The sequence below is a fragment of the Neoarius graeffei genome, chromosome 4 (genome assembly GCF_027579695.1).
Source record: "Neoarius graeffei isolate fNeoGra1 chromosome 4, fNeoGra1.pri, whole genome shotgun sequence".
NCBI classification, from domain to species: Eukaryota; Metazoa; Chordata; class Actinopteri; order Siluriformes; family Ariidae; genus Neoarius; species Neoarius graeffei.
Window position 1 is genome coordinate 67621176 of NC_083572.1, and position 18694 is coordinate 67639869.

Here is an 18694-nt window from a genome sequence, read left to right on the forward strand (position 1 = left end):
TGCAGCCCAGCCTCAGTGCACTTCAATGGCATTTGGGAGCTATGCGCGTTTCAATATCAAAATGCAAGACGATTATTGGACAAATACTGCGAAAACGCCCGCCCACGGAGTCTCACGGACTCCCAGCCTCAGTGGACTTCAATGGCATTTGGGAGCTATGTGCTTTTCAATATCAAAATGCAAGACGGTTATTGGACAAATACTGCGAAAATGCCCACCCACGGACTCCAAGCCTCACAGTGGGAGGGACATGGCAGTTTCCGCGAGGAGACTGGTGATTGGTGAAAGCGTCCGGATATTTTCTTTGATTGACAGCTCGTTTCAAATATAGACAGGCAGCGGTGAATTTCAGTTCAGTCCCATGCGGATTCGCAAGTGCTGTGGTGTATTGTAAGAGATCAGCTTACATTTCGATTTCATTCATTACATACGGTTTCTACCAGCTTTTTTAGTTTGTATATATTTTCATTGTAAATAAAATGTAAATATAGTGTTGTCAAGTTTGCTATCTTAGTTCCAGAAATTTCATTTATTTGAGTGACTGAACTTGAACTTGAGGGGGCTAGTCAGCTAGCAAGAAAGCTGCGCACGGATGCCAAGCATTGCTGATTTAATTTTGGCGAAGCCATTTGCCAGTCTTCCTTTCGAGGAAAAAATTAAAATTAAAGAGCAGGGTAGACCAACACCTCAAATTGACTTGGTGAAAAAGGTAGGGAATAATACTCGTTCCTTTCAGCTCTCCTGGTACAAGAAAGTGAATTGGCTAACAGCAAGTGACCCACATCAACAACAGTAAATAGGCTACTTTAGTAATATGTCATGGATGGACCAAAAATATAGAATCTATTTAAAATGTTTATGCGGAGTATATTATATTGGAATATATATTTTTCTGGATATGAATTAAACACAGCTACAATTTGGAAAACATTTTTAAACAAAAACACAGCCGAGAACATTTCACACTACAGACCTGGATTAAAGTGACGGGTTATCAAAATTGTCAATAAAACATTTCTCAGTCAAAATAAGTAAAATATAGGGAAAGTGTCATTGAATGAAATGTGTGACACCCAGCTCTATGTTTGGCTTCCCAAGGTCAGTGCTTGTGCCTATTCCAGAACACTCTGCTGTTACTGCTGAGGTTCCTGACAAAGAGCTGCTTTCAATAATGATCAATTTTTAAACAACATGCCTAAATTTTAAAATATAAAATATTAAAATATACACACACACACCCAACACCACCATCATGTATATTGGACAGTAGGCTAATGGGCCAAAAGAACCTGTTATTTCACAGTTTGTGACCCTGCCAACAATCAGCCAGATCAGAGGCAAGAGTATGGGCAAAATTGATGTTTTTTTCTTTTAAAATCTGGAAATATCGTAACCGACCAGCCTCCCCTGTTTGAAAGACTACCAGCCGCCACTGCTATACACCTATGGAGATATTGCACCAAAAACCAGACATTTGCAGCTAGAATAGTCATTTACCACATTAGCAATGTATAGAGTGTATTTCTGATTAGTTTAAAGTGATCTTCATTGAAAAGAACAGTGCTTTTCTTTCAAAAATAAGGACATTTCAAAGTGACCCCAAACTTTTGAACGGTAGTGTAAATCATGTGACTAGCCTATTTTTTACCAATTTGACCACCAGTAGTATAATGTTGCATTTCAAATATGACTAGGTTAATATTGCATATCAAATATGACTAGGTTAATATTACATCATTTGATGTAGTTAAGTCTAAAATCCACGTAGTCTTGCCACTATTAATTAATAATAAGATGAAAAATCTGACTTTCTGAATAAAATAAAATCACTACCAAATATTTAAAAATGCTATCATATTTGTTTTGTTCAGACCACCTTTCATGAAAGTGAAAAACATTAAACAATCTACCTATGTTTAAACTAGATTTTGACATAAATGACTGGAGATAATCTCAAAATTCAGACTTCCTAAAAAGTATATAATCTCTATCATTTACAATCTTACAGTACCTACAATTACACAAGAACAGATTAAATATATTTCATAATATTTTTAAATAAAACTTACATAATACCAAACATTATCAAACTAATTGTATATTGGCATTCGGAAAATAATATCAAATTCAAACTTCAAAAACCATTATCAATCAGAATCAAATGACTTAGTATGTCTTCACACTGTCATATAATTACTCTAAGATCATATTTGTACACAAACTTATATATGTCTTATATACGTATCAACTAAGCACCTTTATTATTTGAATATGATTAATAACATAATACTAAACTGAATTAAACAAATTACTCCCAAACAAAAAAAACAACAAACAAACAAAAAAAAAAACTAGCATTCACGTAGAACTTATCTTTAAACTAGTTTTTGACATAGATGACTAGAGATAATCCCAAAATTCAGACTTCCTAAACAGTATATTATCATGATAATCTCTTATTATTTACAGTAATGTTACAGTACCTACCATTATACAAGAACAGATTAAATCTATTTCATAATATCTATGTAAAACTTCTATAATACCAACCATTATCAAACTCGTATCTGCCTGGACTGTCACTTCGGTGGTAATATCGTCGACTTCGGTTTCATATTTAGTTTTCTTCTTGGTTGGTTCATCGGTAATACTTGTATCGGGTTATGTAATGTCGGCTGGATTAGTATCTGTCACTTCTGTGTCTTCGTTTTCTTTCCTTTTTTCTTTTTTTGTCCAAAGGTCTTTCAACGTGACCACACGTTTTGACATTATGTTTGGATGAGATAGAACGATATGCCATGTGCTTTTGGGTATTTTTAAAACACTTCACACGATTGGTTGAGATACACTGTCTTCCGGTTCAGTGACCAATGATATAATAGTTCACAAAACTGTTTTACCCGCTAAATAAACCATTCGGAATATTTCGGTCCTTTCCGATATTTTCCAATTGGTGTGTGAACAACGCTATATTTACCGCAGTGCTTGCTAGCTGGTGCTGACAAATTGATACGCACAAGATTCAGTAAAACGCGACTACACGCTCTCTACTTATAAATGCGCGACAAAATGAATAGATACGCGATATCACTCTCGTGCCCAAAAAGTGGATGTGGGACAGACAGATAAAAAAGCGCGTATTATCGCGTATTACGCACCCTAGATTAGGTTCTGATAAGTAGGGAGTAACACATGGCAGATTATACTGTTATTTGAAAATAGTCCACGCCAGGGTGGTGTGATATGGCACGAAGCACAAGCAAAGCTACTCCTGAAGTACATTATTTTCATATAACAGCATGGTCTGGAGTGTGTTATTCCACTTCTACCTTTTACCACAATGATTTGCCAGAGATTATAATGTTTCATTTATGAATGAACAACATGTCGCACGTTTTGACGGTTTACATCTCGTTTCGACATAACTCTGTACGTATGCGAGGCAGCCAAAGTCCATTCATTCCGATGGGAACCTCAGTGATCGCCGATGTGTTAGCAAAACAACTCCTTCTGTTTTTTTTTTGGTCCGGAATTTGTCTCATTTGAAAGATTTTAACTTTGACATTGAATTTGGGAGCGATCATACATACAGAAAGTTAGCGTTGGAAAGACGAATTTTGCATTGCAAGATAGCATTGGTAACAAAGTTAGCATTGGAAAAATGAATAGCTAAGAAGCTATTTCCTTCAATTCAGTTGCATGACAGTGTTGACTATTCTGTAATTGTATAATTAAAAAGAAGCTAATTTAGCTAGTTTAACACCTTTTGAATCTGAGTAATTTTATTTTGCTAAAGAAATATGGTTAGCCTATAGGCTACACCACTTAAATTGAAGGTAAGTAAAAGTGGGAGAGTTCATTAAACATAGTTTGAAGAGAGAATCTGCGTACTCAGACATCCTTTTGAAACGGACAAAATTTGCTTCTCACCCATGGCTGCATATGATATCATGGCATTTCAATTGCATAAATTATGCAAGTGAAGAGAATAATGCATAAATTATATGGAATTATGAACACCATACAAAATTGTGATGAAATGACGCAATATAATAATATTTAATGTTGTGAAACATCCAAGAGACGGGATAGTTCCTATGTTAAAGCTGCGATAAACAGTCATTTGCTCCTTTATCCTGAAGACTTTCCTAAGAACAAAACACTTACAACCGAGACTCCTTTGCTAAAGTTTAAATAAAACTCTCCTAAGAAAAATCTTACTGCATCAAAGACTATATATTTGATTTTGTAAAGCAACAACACATAAAAACACCAGTTTATTATTAGTTTTGTATTACGTGTAGCATCTGCCATACAATTACCTGTGTATGTTACAGCAGAAAAATAATGTATTTAATATCAATATGGAGGGGATTATAGAAAATTGCGTACGCTTTAGATTCTTTAAAGTAGCCAATGTTTACCTTAATGACTCTTTGCACACTATTGGCATTATCTTAACCAGCCTCATGAGGTCGTCACCTGGAATGCTTTTCAATTAACAGGTGCCTCGTCAAAAGTTAATTTGTGCAATTTCTTGCCGCCTTAACGAATTTGAGATCAAATAGTAAATAATAAAAATACAGTAACTAGCCCTATTTCAGGGCGGCACGGTGGTGTAGTGGTTAGCGCTGTCGCCTCACAGCAAGAAGGTCCTGGGTTCGAACCCCGGGTCCGGCGAGGGCCTTTCTGTGTGGAGTTTGCATGTTCTCCCCGTGTCCGCGTGGGTTTCCTCCGGGTGCTCCGGTTTCCCCCACAGTCCAAAGACATGCATGTTAGGTTAACTGGTGACTCTAAATTGACCGTAGGTGTGAATGTGAGTGTGAGTGGTTGTCTGTGTCTATGTGTCAGCCCTGTGATGACCTGGTGACTTGTCCAGGGTGTACCCCGCCTTTCGCCCGTAGTCAGCTGGGATAGGCTCCAGCTTGCCTGCGACCCTGTAGAAGGATAAAGCGGCTAGAGATAATGAGATGAGATGAGCCCTATTTCACAACTGTAGTGATCCATATTATTTCAAGAACCGCTCAACTAAGTAAAGAGAAACAACATCCATCATTACTTTAAGACATGAAGCAGCTTTAATGAATTAAAAAATAAAGAAAAACTTGAATTAGAAGGTGTGTCTAAACATTTCACTGGTACTGTAAAATACGACTCTTAACTATTATTTTAAAATGACCTCTTATAGAAATAACGCCAATTGACTACTTTCACATACCCATCATGCCTTGCGCCTTGGGGGGTAACCAGGGACTATATTTGTTTACTAAATCAGATAACCTCAGTCATGTCTTCGAATTCACATGGGGGGAAAAAAATCACTTTTACTGATTTAAAGCTTTATAGAATACCTAAAGAGGCTAAGCGTCGAAAAGCGCGGTTAGACAGAATTCACTGTCAAAACTTTACACCGACAGAAAACATGCGAGTGTGTTCTGCACACTTCAGTGGTGGAGTAAAGTCTGATGATCCGAGTCATGAAGCCTACAAACCCCTCTGTCTTTGTGTTTAGTCATAAAAACTGAAAAACAAGGACAAGTCAAAGAACTGAAAAGGATGACTTTATTGAAGGATTAACTCCCAAAACAAAGTGCAAATGATGCAGTGTAAATAAACTGACATGTCCTTCCCTTTTTAGTGTTTCTGTAGGTAGATCGAATGTAGTGTTTGACTCTGTAGTCCTAACAGCTTCCTCTAACAGCCCAAAGATTGCCATAATCTGGTAGCATATGAGCTCAAGGAAAATCAGAGTGAAGGAAATCAAAATCAACTTAAACTTAAAAAATAAATTTGACAGTTCTGCTGTGTTTACAGTACTTACTTGACTGAGTGAATTCCGTGCTGGTGTTCCCGTGCACGAAGCGTTTTGTGTTTTCTTATGGCTTTCTCATCATAACCAGCACCCAGGAAAAACCATTTCACTGTGGATTCTTCTATGATCAGTGTTGATCTTTCTCAGCCCTTCTGCCAATCGTTTAACTTCTACAGGTCAGTAATTGTTGGAACACCCATGCTGACAGACGAAAAACTGCTGACTGTCGAAGAAGGCTGCTGACTGTCACCCGAAGTAGAGATGTTCAAAGTGTTCGATATGATATTTACAAGTGTTTTTTTACCGATTGATTTCTCGAAGTCCACAGAAAAGGCTTTGCAGATTTCTTTAAAGGAGAACTGAAGGCAAATTTTTTATTATCAAAATTCTATTTCACTCATTTTATGAAATATAGGAATGCATTTTTGATAGCTATTTTGTCGCTGCTATAGCAAGTTATGAGTGTTTGAAATATGCTCTGTAATATATCAGTCCATGTGTCAAAGCAATGGCTGTAAACGAGATTCGTTGAGACCCATGCGAGACATCGTAGGACGGAAGTAAAACATACAGCGGAAATCAAAGTGACCAACATGGGCGTAGCTGAGGGGCGTCCTGGGGTGCCAGTGACACCCCCCTTGTCGGACCATACATTTTTTCAATAGCCGCATAAGAATGTTAGAAAAGTGTCCACTGTAATTTTTCTAAAAAAAATTTTTAAAACTAGATTGTCACCTCAGCCTCATTAGGGTTTTTATAACCTTGTATGGACTTCCTGTGGTTTGGGCACGAAAACCCAGTTTGTCAGAGTGTGTGCAGGAGAGGCAGATGTAAGTGCAGATATGTTAAATAATACACAGTGTGATATGAGCATAAAGTGCGTAAAACGTATGCAACCGGCAAACAGTCCGAAACAGCAGGCAAAGTCGTAATCGAGGAAACAGGCAGGAGGTCAATCGAGGCGCGGACAGAATATCAGAGGCAAAACTATATAAGATCAAGGGGCGAGAAACAGGAGTCGAAAAACCAGGAGGTCGACAAGGACAGGGCCAGGAAACAAGGCTCAGTAAGGCACGCTAGACGCGGCGTAATACTTCGCATCGTCCTTGCATGGGCGCAGTCCTTAAATAGCCCAAACACAGTTCATTGATTAAAGACAGGTGTTCTTTGTTAACAGCGCACTAGAAAGCATGGTCAAGCTGCAGTCTTTTTAGTTGCGAATTACAAGTATTTCCTCGTGTTAATAATTCACCATGTCAAAACAAGCGAAACTTTCCTCCTTCTTTTGACGTGAAGAGAGGTAAGCAATTTATTATATATTTTTTTCCATCAAAGTTGCATTTTGTGGCTTCGAAGCTAAGTTTTAGTGTACCGTTTCTAGAACACATCATCAAGAAAACGTGGAAGAAACAGCAATAATGGAAGAGCCGGTTTCTAAGCTACCTAAAACTAGCAATGGTAATTATTTTTTATTACATAATGCACTCAGGCTGCCAGTCAGTGTGTGACCCCCCCCTTTGAAAAATCCTAGCTACGCCCCTGCAGCATCTGCCAACATCAAGCCGGAAGTTTTGTTTGTTTTGAAAGCAATCAGGAAAGTTTGAAAAAAGTAGGCAGTAATCGTCATTTAAACTCGTTTTTGTGCAATATTTCGTTTGGAAAACGGTTTTCAAAATGGCGGCACTGACACCTGGCTGACACTTCACGTTTTGAAGTCTCGCACAAGTCTCGTGAAGATCGCACGGATAAGCGACGCCTGCCGTGGACCAAACGAACTAAATTCAACATGGCTAAAAACCGAATAGGCCGATAAGTATAATATTTAATTGCAATTAGTTGCCAATACGAGTCACGATATAAGGTTACTAAAACTGAAAACGTAATTGAATAACACGTTAATTAAGAAATAAAGTAAGTTTAAAAATGACTTCAGTTCCCCTTTAAACTTTGGTTTAGTTAGTTTTGACACTTATTTGAAGGTTTTAGGGAGATTTAAATTTGAAAGATTACTGTCGGTGTGCGATGCCGTGCTGTTTTAGTTTGTTTATATTTTGGTCCCCCCCCCAAAGCGCAAAGCATTATGGGTAATATGAAAGTAGTCAGTACCTGAACTGATTTAACACAGGAAATGTATGGCATTATGAAAAATTGCGTTTGAATGTCTTTAGCAGGTAGGTGTATGTAAACTTTTGGCCTCCGCTGTGTATGTTCCGATATTGTACAGCTATAGAGATCTTGCAGTCACGTGACCGGAAAGTACACAACCGCCATCTTGTCGGTCAAAAACACAGCCGAATACTGTTGCACTCATGTACAGAATGGATCAATTTCAACCGACGGACTACACGGCTCATTTTTCTAATGAACAGATAACTAGATATATGTCTAAAATAAACGATCTACAGATTTATGACCCTTATGGCTTACCGGACGGAGTTTTCACGACCAGATTTTGAACTGCCAGAGGTGGAATACCCGGACGTGTATAATTACCTCATTAACTTTCCCTCGCTGTTCAGTGGTGAAGCACTGCGTGCTTATAAATCTCTGGACAGTTATCTTTACAGAAATTCAGGATTTGTCAGCGACTCAGATGTGGCATCTTGTAAACAAGAATCCTCATTGGATGGGTAAGTCACTTAAGTATTGAGTATAGCACTGACCAGTCAATTATAGAATAGAATAAGGTAATTCCAAATCGTCCGTCTTGTTTACATGGATCTGGCGTTGGAGAGGTAGAGGCTTGGCAGTGGAGATTTGAGTGGCTGTTTTCTGAGCTTAGTCAGCAGGCCGGCTCTGCAGCCTCGCTTTTGCTTCCACTCCCGGCGCCGCCTCCTTCGCTTTGCTTCCGATAACAATCCACAGAGACCCCGCTGGTCTCGCTATCTCGTCCGGAATGTTGTGCATGCGATGGAAATCGCTACAAACCGTCATTTTCTGCTGGAAACCAATGTCCAGTAAGTCCATACGGTTGTAGTGGATATTGAAGTCCGGTACAGACGAACAACACGCAAAAATACACATAAAAAACGTGCACAGGTAGGGAGAGCTTGTAGCCGCAGCCGTTGTAGTAGAATTGTATATAGTAGGGTTTTCCAGAAGAAAAGGTAGAAGTAAAAGCAGAAGTAGAACCAGAAGTAGAAGTAGAAGGCGGAATATGGCGTTTGACCGACAAGATGGCGTCTGTCACAATCTGGATCGGCTGTGACGTCACATGCAAGTGCTCCATAGAGAATGAGAGAGGCTAATTTTTCATAACACCAACCACAGCAACACCAGTGTTTTAAATCAACAGAAACCTAAATGTTTAGTGTGTCATTGTAGATGAATGTCATTGTACGGTATCTGAATGTCATGCCATCATTTGCTTGTATATCTTGCTTAAAATCACTTTGCACTAACTATGAGTAAACATCAAGTAACATGAGCAGCAGTAAGGGTGTGTGTAATCATGGCGTGTGCAAACCAGTGTGTGCACTCATGTCTGTTTTTTCTACACAGGCCCTATCACGTATGGGAGGGCTGTGGAGGAAATCGCACACTGTTTGGGTAAATGTAGGAGGGCTGCATGCTGGTGTTTTTGTGCTGCGCCGCACGGCAGCACTTTTTGGTACCAACCCAGAAGATGTAAGAGAGCCTTATATGGGATGTGAGTCACAAGAAGTCAACATGGAGGAAGAGGGTCAGTTAGCCAGTACTGAATGAGTTATCGTTGTAAATGAATGTACCGTATATTATGCATGTAAAAATTTTACCCCATCAGTTTGGTCATATTTCAGTTTTAGTTCTGTTGGAGTACAAGGTTCTTTTCACATATCAGCAACACAGGATATCTGAGAATGCTTTGTTTCTAGAAATATGCATCTCTGGAAAATTACATAACGTCTTGCTCTCTGACTGGCGTGCCAGTAAGTTCAACAAATGTGTAACGACTTCCTTTCAAATCAAACAAATGTGTGTCGATTACCCACCTTTGGTCCTAGTCTTCCTGCAGAGAACACAGGAAGTGGTCTCAGGCTGAATCATTTACTTTCCCACACATCAAACGCAAGATGTTTTTTTCCCCAAGGCTCATGACATCATTCTTGGAAGACGTTTTTATCCCACAGGACGTCAACATTTGGTTTTAGTTGGTGATGCTTGGAAACACTGACTCCAAAAGTACAAAAAAAACTTCAAAAAAAAAGAGCAGTTTAAAATAGTTATGACCAGTAAATTTGCCTTGATATATTTTGCTAAAGAATTTGCTTATGAGAGAAATGTATTTCATTGTTTTCATGTAGGGTGAATTCAGATATATTGGGACAGTTTTTAATTTCAACCTTGGCTAAACCTTCTTGAGGTACAATACATGAGTGAATAAATGAATGAATGGATCATTGTCTCTCTCTGACTGCCTCCTTGCATCTCTGGCTGTCTATTTGTTGCCATTCTAGTTTGCTGACTTCACTGGAAAACTCTTAAGATTGTCCCAAATTACTTCCTATATTATTTTAGCTATTTCTGTTTCTTTTAAATACTTGATAATTTTTGGAGTTTTGTTTTCAAGTAGAGTTTTTATTTCATCCTCGGTTGGTTCAGCAACACCCTCCACCATTTTGTTTTTCCATACACATGGTATATGAACTGATATCCTAGTAGTAGAGTAGCCAATCAGAGCACATGATTGCTCATATCCAGTGAATGTGGACAGAATAAATTGGAATATCCTGGATCCACATACATATCTGGATTTGCATCAAAATCTAATCAATTGCTCCTGGCTCACCTTTCTTCAAAATTTCATCAAAATCTGTTTACGACTTTTTGAACAGACAAACAAACCGAGATGAAAACATCTCCTCCAACAAAGTTGGCGGAGGTAAAAAAGTAAGATATACTATCTGTAACTGTAGTCCTGCTCATTCATGCAATTATTCAATCAACCAATCATGTGGCAGCAACTCAGTGTATAAAAACCTGCAGATACAGTGGAAGAGCTTCAGTTCATATTCCCATCAAACACTAAAATGTGGGGGAAATGATCTTAATGAGTTTGTGGTGTTGCTGTTGGTGCCGAACAGGCTGGTTTGAGAATTTTAGAAACTGCTGATCGCCTGGGATTTTCACACACAACAGTTTCTTGAGTTTACAAGGAATGGTGTAAAACAACAAAAGAAACACAATAAATGGCAGTTCTGCAGATGGAAACACTTGGATGATGACCGAAGTAAGAGCAGAATTGCCAGACATTTTGTTTTTGAGCTAACAGGAAGGCTGTGGTAACTCAAATAGGCTCATCAAACAGTTGTGGTGAGTAGAAAAACATACAGTTAGGTCCATATATATTTGGACACTGACATAAATTGTTTTTTTTTTTACCTGTTTACTGAAACATATTCAAGTTATAGTTATATAATGGACATGGACATAAAGTCCAGACTTTCAGCTTTCATTTGAGGGTATCCACATTAAAATTTGATGAAGGGTTTAGGAGTTTCAGCTCCTTAACATGTGCCACCCTGTTTTTAAAGGGACCAAAAGTAATTGGACAATTGACTCAAAGGCTATTTCATGGGCAGGTGTGGGCAATTCCTTCATTATGTCATTCTCAATTAAGCAGATAAAAGGCCTGGAGTTGATTTGAGGTCTGGTGCTTGCATTTGGAAGATTTTGCTGTGAATAAAACATGCAGTCAAAGGAGCTCTCCATGCAGGTGAAACAAGCCATCCTTAAGCTGCGAAAACAGAAAAAACCCATCCGAGAAATTGCTACAATATTAGGAGTGGCAAAATCTACAGTTTGGTACATCCTGAGAAAGAAAGAAAGAAAGAAAGAAAGAACTGGTGAACTCATCAATGCAAAAAGACCTGAACGCCCACAGACGACAACAGTGGTGGATGATCGCAGAATAATTTCCATGGTGAAGAGAAACCCCTTCACAATAGCCAACCAAGTGAACAACACACTCCAGGAGGTAGGCATATCAATATCCAAATCTACCATAAAAAGAAGACTGCATGAAAGTAAATACAGAGGGTTCACTGCACGGTGCAAGCCACTCATAAGCCTCAAGAATAAAAAGGCTAGATTGGACTTTGCTAAAAAACATCTAAAAAAGCCAGCACAGTTCTGGAAGAACATTCTTTGGACAGATGAAACCAAGATCAACCTCTACCAGAATGATGGAAAGAAAAAAGTATGGCAAAGGCGTGGTACAGCTCATGATCCAAAGCATACCACATCATCTGTAAAACATGGTGGAGGCAGTGTGATGGCTTGGGCATGCATGGCTGCCAGTGGCACTGGGTCACTAGTGTTTATTGATGATGTGACACAGGACAGAAGCAGCCGGATGAATTCTGAGGTATTCAGAGACGTACTGTGTGCTCAAATCCAGCCAAATGCAGCCAAACTGATTGGTCGGCGTTTCATAATACAGATGGACAATGACCCAAAACATAAAGCCAAAGCAACCCAGGAGTTTATTAAAGCAAAGAAGTGGAATATTCTTGAATGGCCAAGTCAGTCACCTGATCTCAACCCAATTGAGCATGCATTTCACTTGTTAAAGACTAAACTTCAGACAGAAAGGCCCACGAACAAACAGCAACTGAAAACCGCTGCAGTAAAGGCCTGGCAGAGCATTAAAAAGGAGGAAACACAGCGTCTGGTGATGTCCATGAGTTCAAGACTTCAGGCAGTCATTGCCAACAAAGGGTTTTCAACCAAGTATTAGAAATTAACATTTTATTTACAATTATTTAATTTGTCCAATTACTTTTGAGCCCCTGAAATGAAGGGATTGTGTTTAAAAAATGCTTTAGTTCCTCACATTTTTATGCAACCATTTTGTTCAACCCACTGAATTAAAGCTGAAAGTCTGAACTTCAGCTGCATCTGAATTGTTTTGTTCAAAATTCATTGTAGTAATGTACAGAACCAAAATTAGAAAAATGTTGTCTCTGTCCAAATATTTATGGTCCTAACTGTATATGGCAAGCCGTTTAAACATTTAATAGGTAAGTTTGATTATCCGGAATTACCATTACAGATATCAACAACGTCAATCTGACTAGTCGTAATTTCACTGTGACTAGTACAAATTTTAATTGAAGATATCTATAACGTCAGTCTGACTAATCAGAACTACAGATATCTGTAATTTGGTTTTGACTAGTCACAAATGAATTACAAATAACAGCAGTGACGTCACTCAAAACGTCATTCAACTCAACTTGTCACATCCTAAATAACAATTCCAGATATCTGTAATTCAGTTTTGACTATTCCAAATAATAGTTGCAGATATCTCAAACATCATTATGACTTGTTGTGCATGATGTTGCTCATGTGAGGCTTCCCATTGGATATTGGCCCAGCAAAGCATTTGTTTTGAACCAAATCTGAAGACTTAGCAGAGGCCAAGGCGGTTGCAGTCATGGATAATACCGGGGGGGTTCACACACTGACTGGCAGCCTGAGTCACACACTGACGGGCAGTTGAAAGAAGGAGGAAAGTTTTGCTTGTTTTGACATGGGGAATTATTAACCCAAGAGGAAATACTCATAATTCGCAACTACTGCAGCTACACTGGCAGCTTGACCACTTTGTGTAAGATTGAATTTACGAAACTGAAAGGTGAAATGTTGTTCAAAATTGCCATTAAAATAAAGATGGTGAAAATGAGTACAGTACCTCTCAAAAATGCTCTTAAAACTATGGATGGTGTAGAAAGGAGGACGTCCTGTATCTTCTAACGTGAAACGTTTCCATAACATGGCCGTGTGAGATAGCTGCAGCAGCCTTTTGCAGGTACTCGACAAGCTATGGAACCAAGAGCGGTAGGTGCTTCATAATCTTCAAGATTATTTCATCTGGCAAATCAAGAACGCCTACATCGACCAAAAACAATGGTTGAACTTACTGACCATATTAATGTTTTGTGCTAATTCTATCAAACCAAACAACAGCGACCATAGCATAAGCAAACCAAGCTCACTCACTGGCAACTGCCGCTTGGGCCGGTGTTTCTTGGTCAGCTGAAGGCGATGATGCATCTTGTTTTGAGTCTGTTTTATCATAAAAAAACTGACTTAGTACTAGAATAGAACTATGAAAAATCTCATCTCATTATCTCTAGCCGCTTTATCCTGTTCTACAGGGTCGCAGGCAAGCTGGAGCCTATCCCAGCTGACTACGGGCGAAAGGCGGGGTACACCCTGGACAAGTCGCCAGGTCATCACAAGGCTGACACAGACAATCATTCACACTCACGGTCAATTTAGAGTCACTAACCTGCATGTCTTTGGACTGTGGGGGAAACCGGAGCACCCGGAGGAAACCCACGCGGACACGGGGAGAACATGCAAACTCCACACAGAAAGGCCCTCGCCGGCCACGGGGCTCGAACCCGGACCTTCTTGCTATGAGGCGACAGCACTAACCACTACACCACCGTGCCGCCCAATATGAAAAACATTTAACAAAAATAATTACAATCGCTAGTTTTAGGTAGCTTAGAAACCGGCTCTTCCATTATTGCTGTTTCTTCCACATTTTCTTGATGTTGTGTTCTAGAAACAGCACACTAAAACTTAGCTTCAAAGCCACAAAACGCAACTTTGATGAAAAAAAACAGGAAAAAAAAGAGTCTCTTCACGTTGAAAGAAGGAGGAAAGTTGCGCTTGTTTTGGCATTGTGAATTATTAACACAAGAGGAAATACTCGTAATTTGCAACTAAAAGACTGCAGCTACACTGGCAGCTTGACCATGCTTTCTAGTGCGATCGTGTTGTGCTTGCACAGAACTGGGTTTTCGCACCCAAACCACAGGAAGTCCATACAAGATTATAGAAACCCTAATGAGGCTGAGGTGACAATCTAGTTAAAAAAATTTTTTTAGAAAAATTACAGTGGGTGCTTTTCTAATATTCTTATGCGGCTATTGAAAAAAATGTATGGTCCAACAAAGGGGGGGGGGTCCACAGGCACCCCAGGACACCCCCCCGTCACGCCCCTGTAATATAGCTAGAAAATGCCATGAAATAGAAAGAGCTTATCATGTGCACAGGCTGCGGCGTTAAATCCCTGGCTGCTTTGACATGGTGGTATGGTTTTCCTGCCTCCTGCTTGCCATAGCATTGATTCTGACATAACTACAGATATCTGTGGCATCATTTTGCCTAGCTAAAACTCTAATTCAAGATATCTCTAATTATATTTTGACTAGGCAGAATAAGCATTTAATATATCTGCAATTTCAGATATCTCATCTCATTATCTCTAGCCGCTTTATCCTTCTACAGGGTCGCAGGCAAGCTGGAGCCTATCCCAGCTGACTACGGGCGAAAGGCGGGGTACACCCTGGACAAGTCGCCAGGTCATCACAGGGCTGACACATAGATACAGACAACCATTCACACTCACATTCACACCTACGGTCAATTTAGAGTCACCAGTTAACCTAACCTGCATGTCTTTGGACTGTGGGGGAAACTGGAGCACCCGGAGGAAACCCACGCGGACACGGGGAGAACATGCAAACTCCGCACAGAAAGGCCCTCGCCGGCCCCGGGGCTCGAACCCAGGACCTTCTTGCTGTGAGGCGACAGCGCTAACCACTACACCACCGTGCCGCCCCTCATTATTATTATTATTATTATTGTTGTTGTTGTTTTACTTAGAAATTTAACAGTGTTGACACAGTAATCAGGCTACCTGTCTATTTACAGAGTCGATACAAACAGCTCGAAACTGCAGTAAATTAAATAGTCACAGTGACCAGTGGGCAGATGCTGCTGGTAAAAGTAGCCTCGTCAAAGCTAATGTGAGGCTAGAAAAAGTGTTTCATCTTACAGTAAGTTGGACTGACTTTTTTAATTTCACAAATTATTGCATTTTACTTGTCTTTCATTAGTATTATCATTAATTATTAAAATTTCTGAGAGAAACATACATTATATAGCCAGTGGTTTGTGGATACCTGACAAGCTGTTGCCACAAAGTTGAAAGCACACAATTCTCTAGAATGATTGTGTACGCTGTATCATTGCAGTTTCCTTTCACTGGAACTAAGAGGCCCAAACATATTCCAGCTCTTTGCACCCCTGTGCTTTTTGCAAGGTCCATAAACTTATGGCTTACCAAATATGGTGTGGAAGAGATCAAATAGCCTGCACAGAGCCATGACCTCAACCCCACTGTACATCTCTGGACCTCCTCGCCCAACATCAGTGTCCGACCTCACTCATGCTCTTGTGGCTGAATGAGCAAATCCCCACAGCTTTAGGCCAAAATCTAGAAGAATGAAAGTTACTATAACAGCCAAAAGAGAACTAAATCTAGAATGAGAAGTTTAGTAAGCACAAGTTCATACAAGTGGTTTTTATCTTTTGTGGTGTAAAGCTGGGTACTGAATTGGTTCATTTACATACATATACATAGGGTAATTTTCACTAAATTATTTAGCCACTAAAAAAAAGGATTCGTGTGAAACTGTGTGGATACAAGTATTTTTGACCTCTCTCTCTCTCTCTCTCTCTCTCTCTCTCTTTATTTATAACTTGACCTACCTGATACTCCTTGGTTAACCTGAACTTATTTGGGAGTGTTCCACTGCTTGGCATTCTGGCTACAAACAAAGAGAAAAGCTTTACAAAATGGGTGTAATTGGTCAAATGTCTGCATAATTTTGGCCATATAGTGTACACTAGTGGCGGCACGGTGGTGTAGTGGTTAGCAATGTCGCCTCACAGCAAGAAGGTCCGGGTTCGAGCCCCGTGGCCGGCGAGGGCCTTTCTGTGTGGAGTTTGCATGTTCTCCCCGTGTCCGCATGGGTTTCCTCCGGGTGCTCCGGTTTCCCCCAAAGACATGCAGGTTAGGTTAACTGGTGACTCTAAATTGACCGTGAGTGTGAATGGTTGTCTGTGTCTATGTGTCAGCCCTGTGATGACCTGGCGACTTGTCCAGGGTGTACCCTGCCTTTCGCCCGTAGTCAGCTGGGATAGGCTCCAGCTTGCCTGCGACCCTGTAGAACAGGATAAAGCGGCTAGAGATAACGAGATGAGATGAATAAATCTGAAGCTACAATTACATTAATGGCATTTAGCAGATGCTCTTATCCAGAACAACATACAACATACCCAGAGCAGCCTGAAGAGCAGTTGGGGGTTAGGTGCCTTGCTCAAGGGCATTTCAGCCATTCCTGCTGGTCCAGGGAATCAAACCAGCAACCTTTTGGTCCCAAAGCTGTTTCTCTAATCATGAGGCCTGGCAAGTCATGAACGCTTAATAAAACATATCGACCTAGAGTTCATTTAAATAATTGTCATAGCTTATAACATGCATCTGTTATATGTATAAACACATTATGATCAAATGCTTATTTAGAAACTATAAAATTCATCAATCCATTTGCAACCAGTAAAACAATTTTCCTTGCTCCTTGGTGCAGTATGCTCATCTCATCTCATTATCTCTAGCCGCTTTATCCTTCTACAGGGTCGCAGGCAAGCTGGAGTCTATCCCAGCTGACTACGGGCGAAAGGCGGGGTACACCCTGGACAAGTCGCCAGGTCATCACAGGGCTGACACATAGACACAGACAACCATTCACACTCACATTCACACCTACGGTCAATTTAGAGTCACCAGTTAACCTAACCTGCATGTCTTTGGACTGTGGGGGAAACCGGAGCACCCGGAGGAAACCCACGCAGACACGGGGAGAACATGCAAACTCCACACAGAAAGGCCCTCGCCGGCCACGGGGCTCGAACCCGGACCTTCTTGCTGTGAGGCGACAGCGCTAACCACTACACCACCGTGCCGCCCCTCATTATTATTATTATTATTATTATTATTATTATTGTTGTTGTTTTACTTAGAAATTTAACAGTGTTGACACAGTAATCAGGCTACCTGTCTATTTACAGAGTCGATACAAACAGCTCGAAACTGCAGTAAATTAAATAGTCACAGTGACCAGTGGGTAGATGCTGCTGGTAAAAGTAGCCTCGTCAAAGCTAATGTGAGGCTAGAAAAAGTGTTTCATCTTACAGTAAGTTGGACTGACTTTTTTAATTTCACAAATTATTGCATTTTACTTGTCTTTCATTAGTATTATCATTAATTATTAAAATTTCTGAGAGAAACATACATTATATAGCCAGTGGTTTGTGGATACCTGACAAGCTGTTGCCACAAAGTTGAAAGCACACAATTCTCTAGAATGATTGTGTACGCTGTATCATTGCGGTTTCCTTTCACTGGAACTAAGAGGCCCAAACATATTCCAGCTCTTTGCACCCCTGTGCTTTTTGCAAGGTCCATAAACTTATGGCTTACCAAATATGGTGTGGAAGAGATCAAATAGCCTGCACAGAGCCATGACCTCAACCCCACTGTACATCTCTGGACCTCCTCGCCCAACATCAGTGTCCGACCTCACTCATGCTCTTGTGGCTGAATGAGCAAATCCCCACAGCTTTAGGCCAAAATCTAGAAGAATGAAAGTTACTATAACAGCCAAAAGAGAACTAAATCTAGAATGAGAAGTTTAGTAAGCACAAGTTCATACAAGTGGTTTTTATCTTTTGTGGTGTAAAGCTGGGTACTGAATTGGTTCATTTACATACATATACATAGGGTAATTTTCACTAAATTATTTAGCCACTTAAAAAAAGGATTCGTGTGAAACTGTGTGGATACAAGTATTTTTGACCTCTCTCTCTCTCTCTCTCTTTATTTATAACTTGACCTACCTGATACTCCTTGGTTAACCTGAACTTATTTGGGAGTGTTCCACTGCTTGGCATTCTGGCTACAAACAAAGAGAAAAGCTTTACAAAATGGGTGTAATTGGTCAAATGTCTGCATAATTTTGGCCATATAGTGTACAC

The 18694-nt window shown here is 39.9% G+C and overlaps 1 protein-coding gene across 1 annotated transcript in view; it reads left to right on the forward strand.

The window, feature by feature from the left end:
* Nucleotides 1–10180, forward strand: part of thumpd3 (THUMP domain containing 3) — a 45627-nt gene extending 35447 nt beyond the window's left edge. Inside the window, exon 10 of the mRNA XM_060919517.1 lies at nt 9314–10180. Coding sequence (XP_060775500.1) covers nt 9314–9517 — 204 coding nt within the window. The 3' untranslated portion in view covers nt 9518–10180. The remainder of the gene's footprint in view (nt 1–9313) is intronic.
* Nucleotides 10181–18694: the final 8514 nt, after the last annotated feature.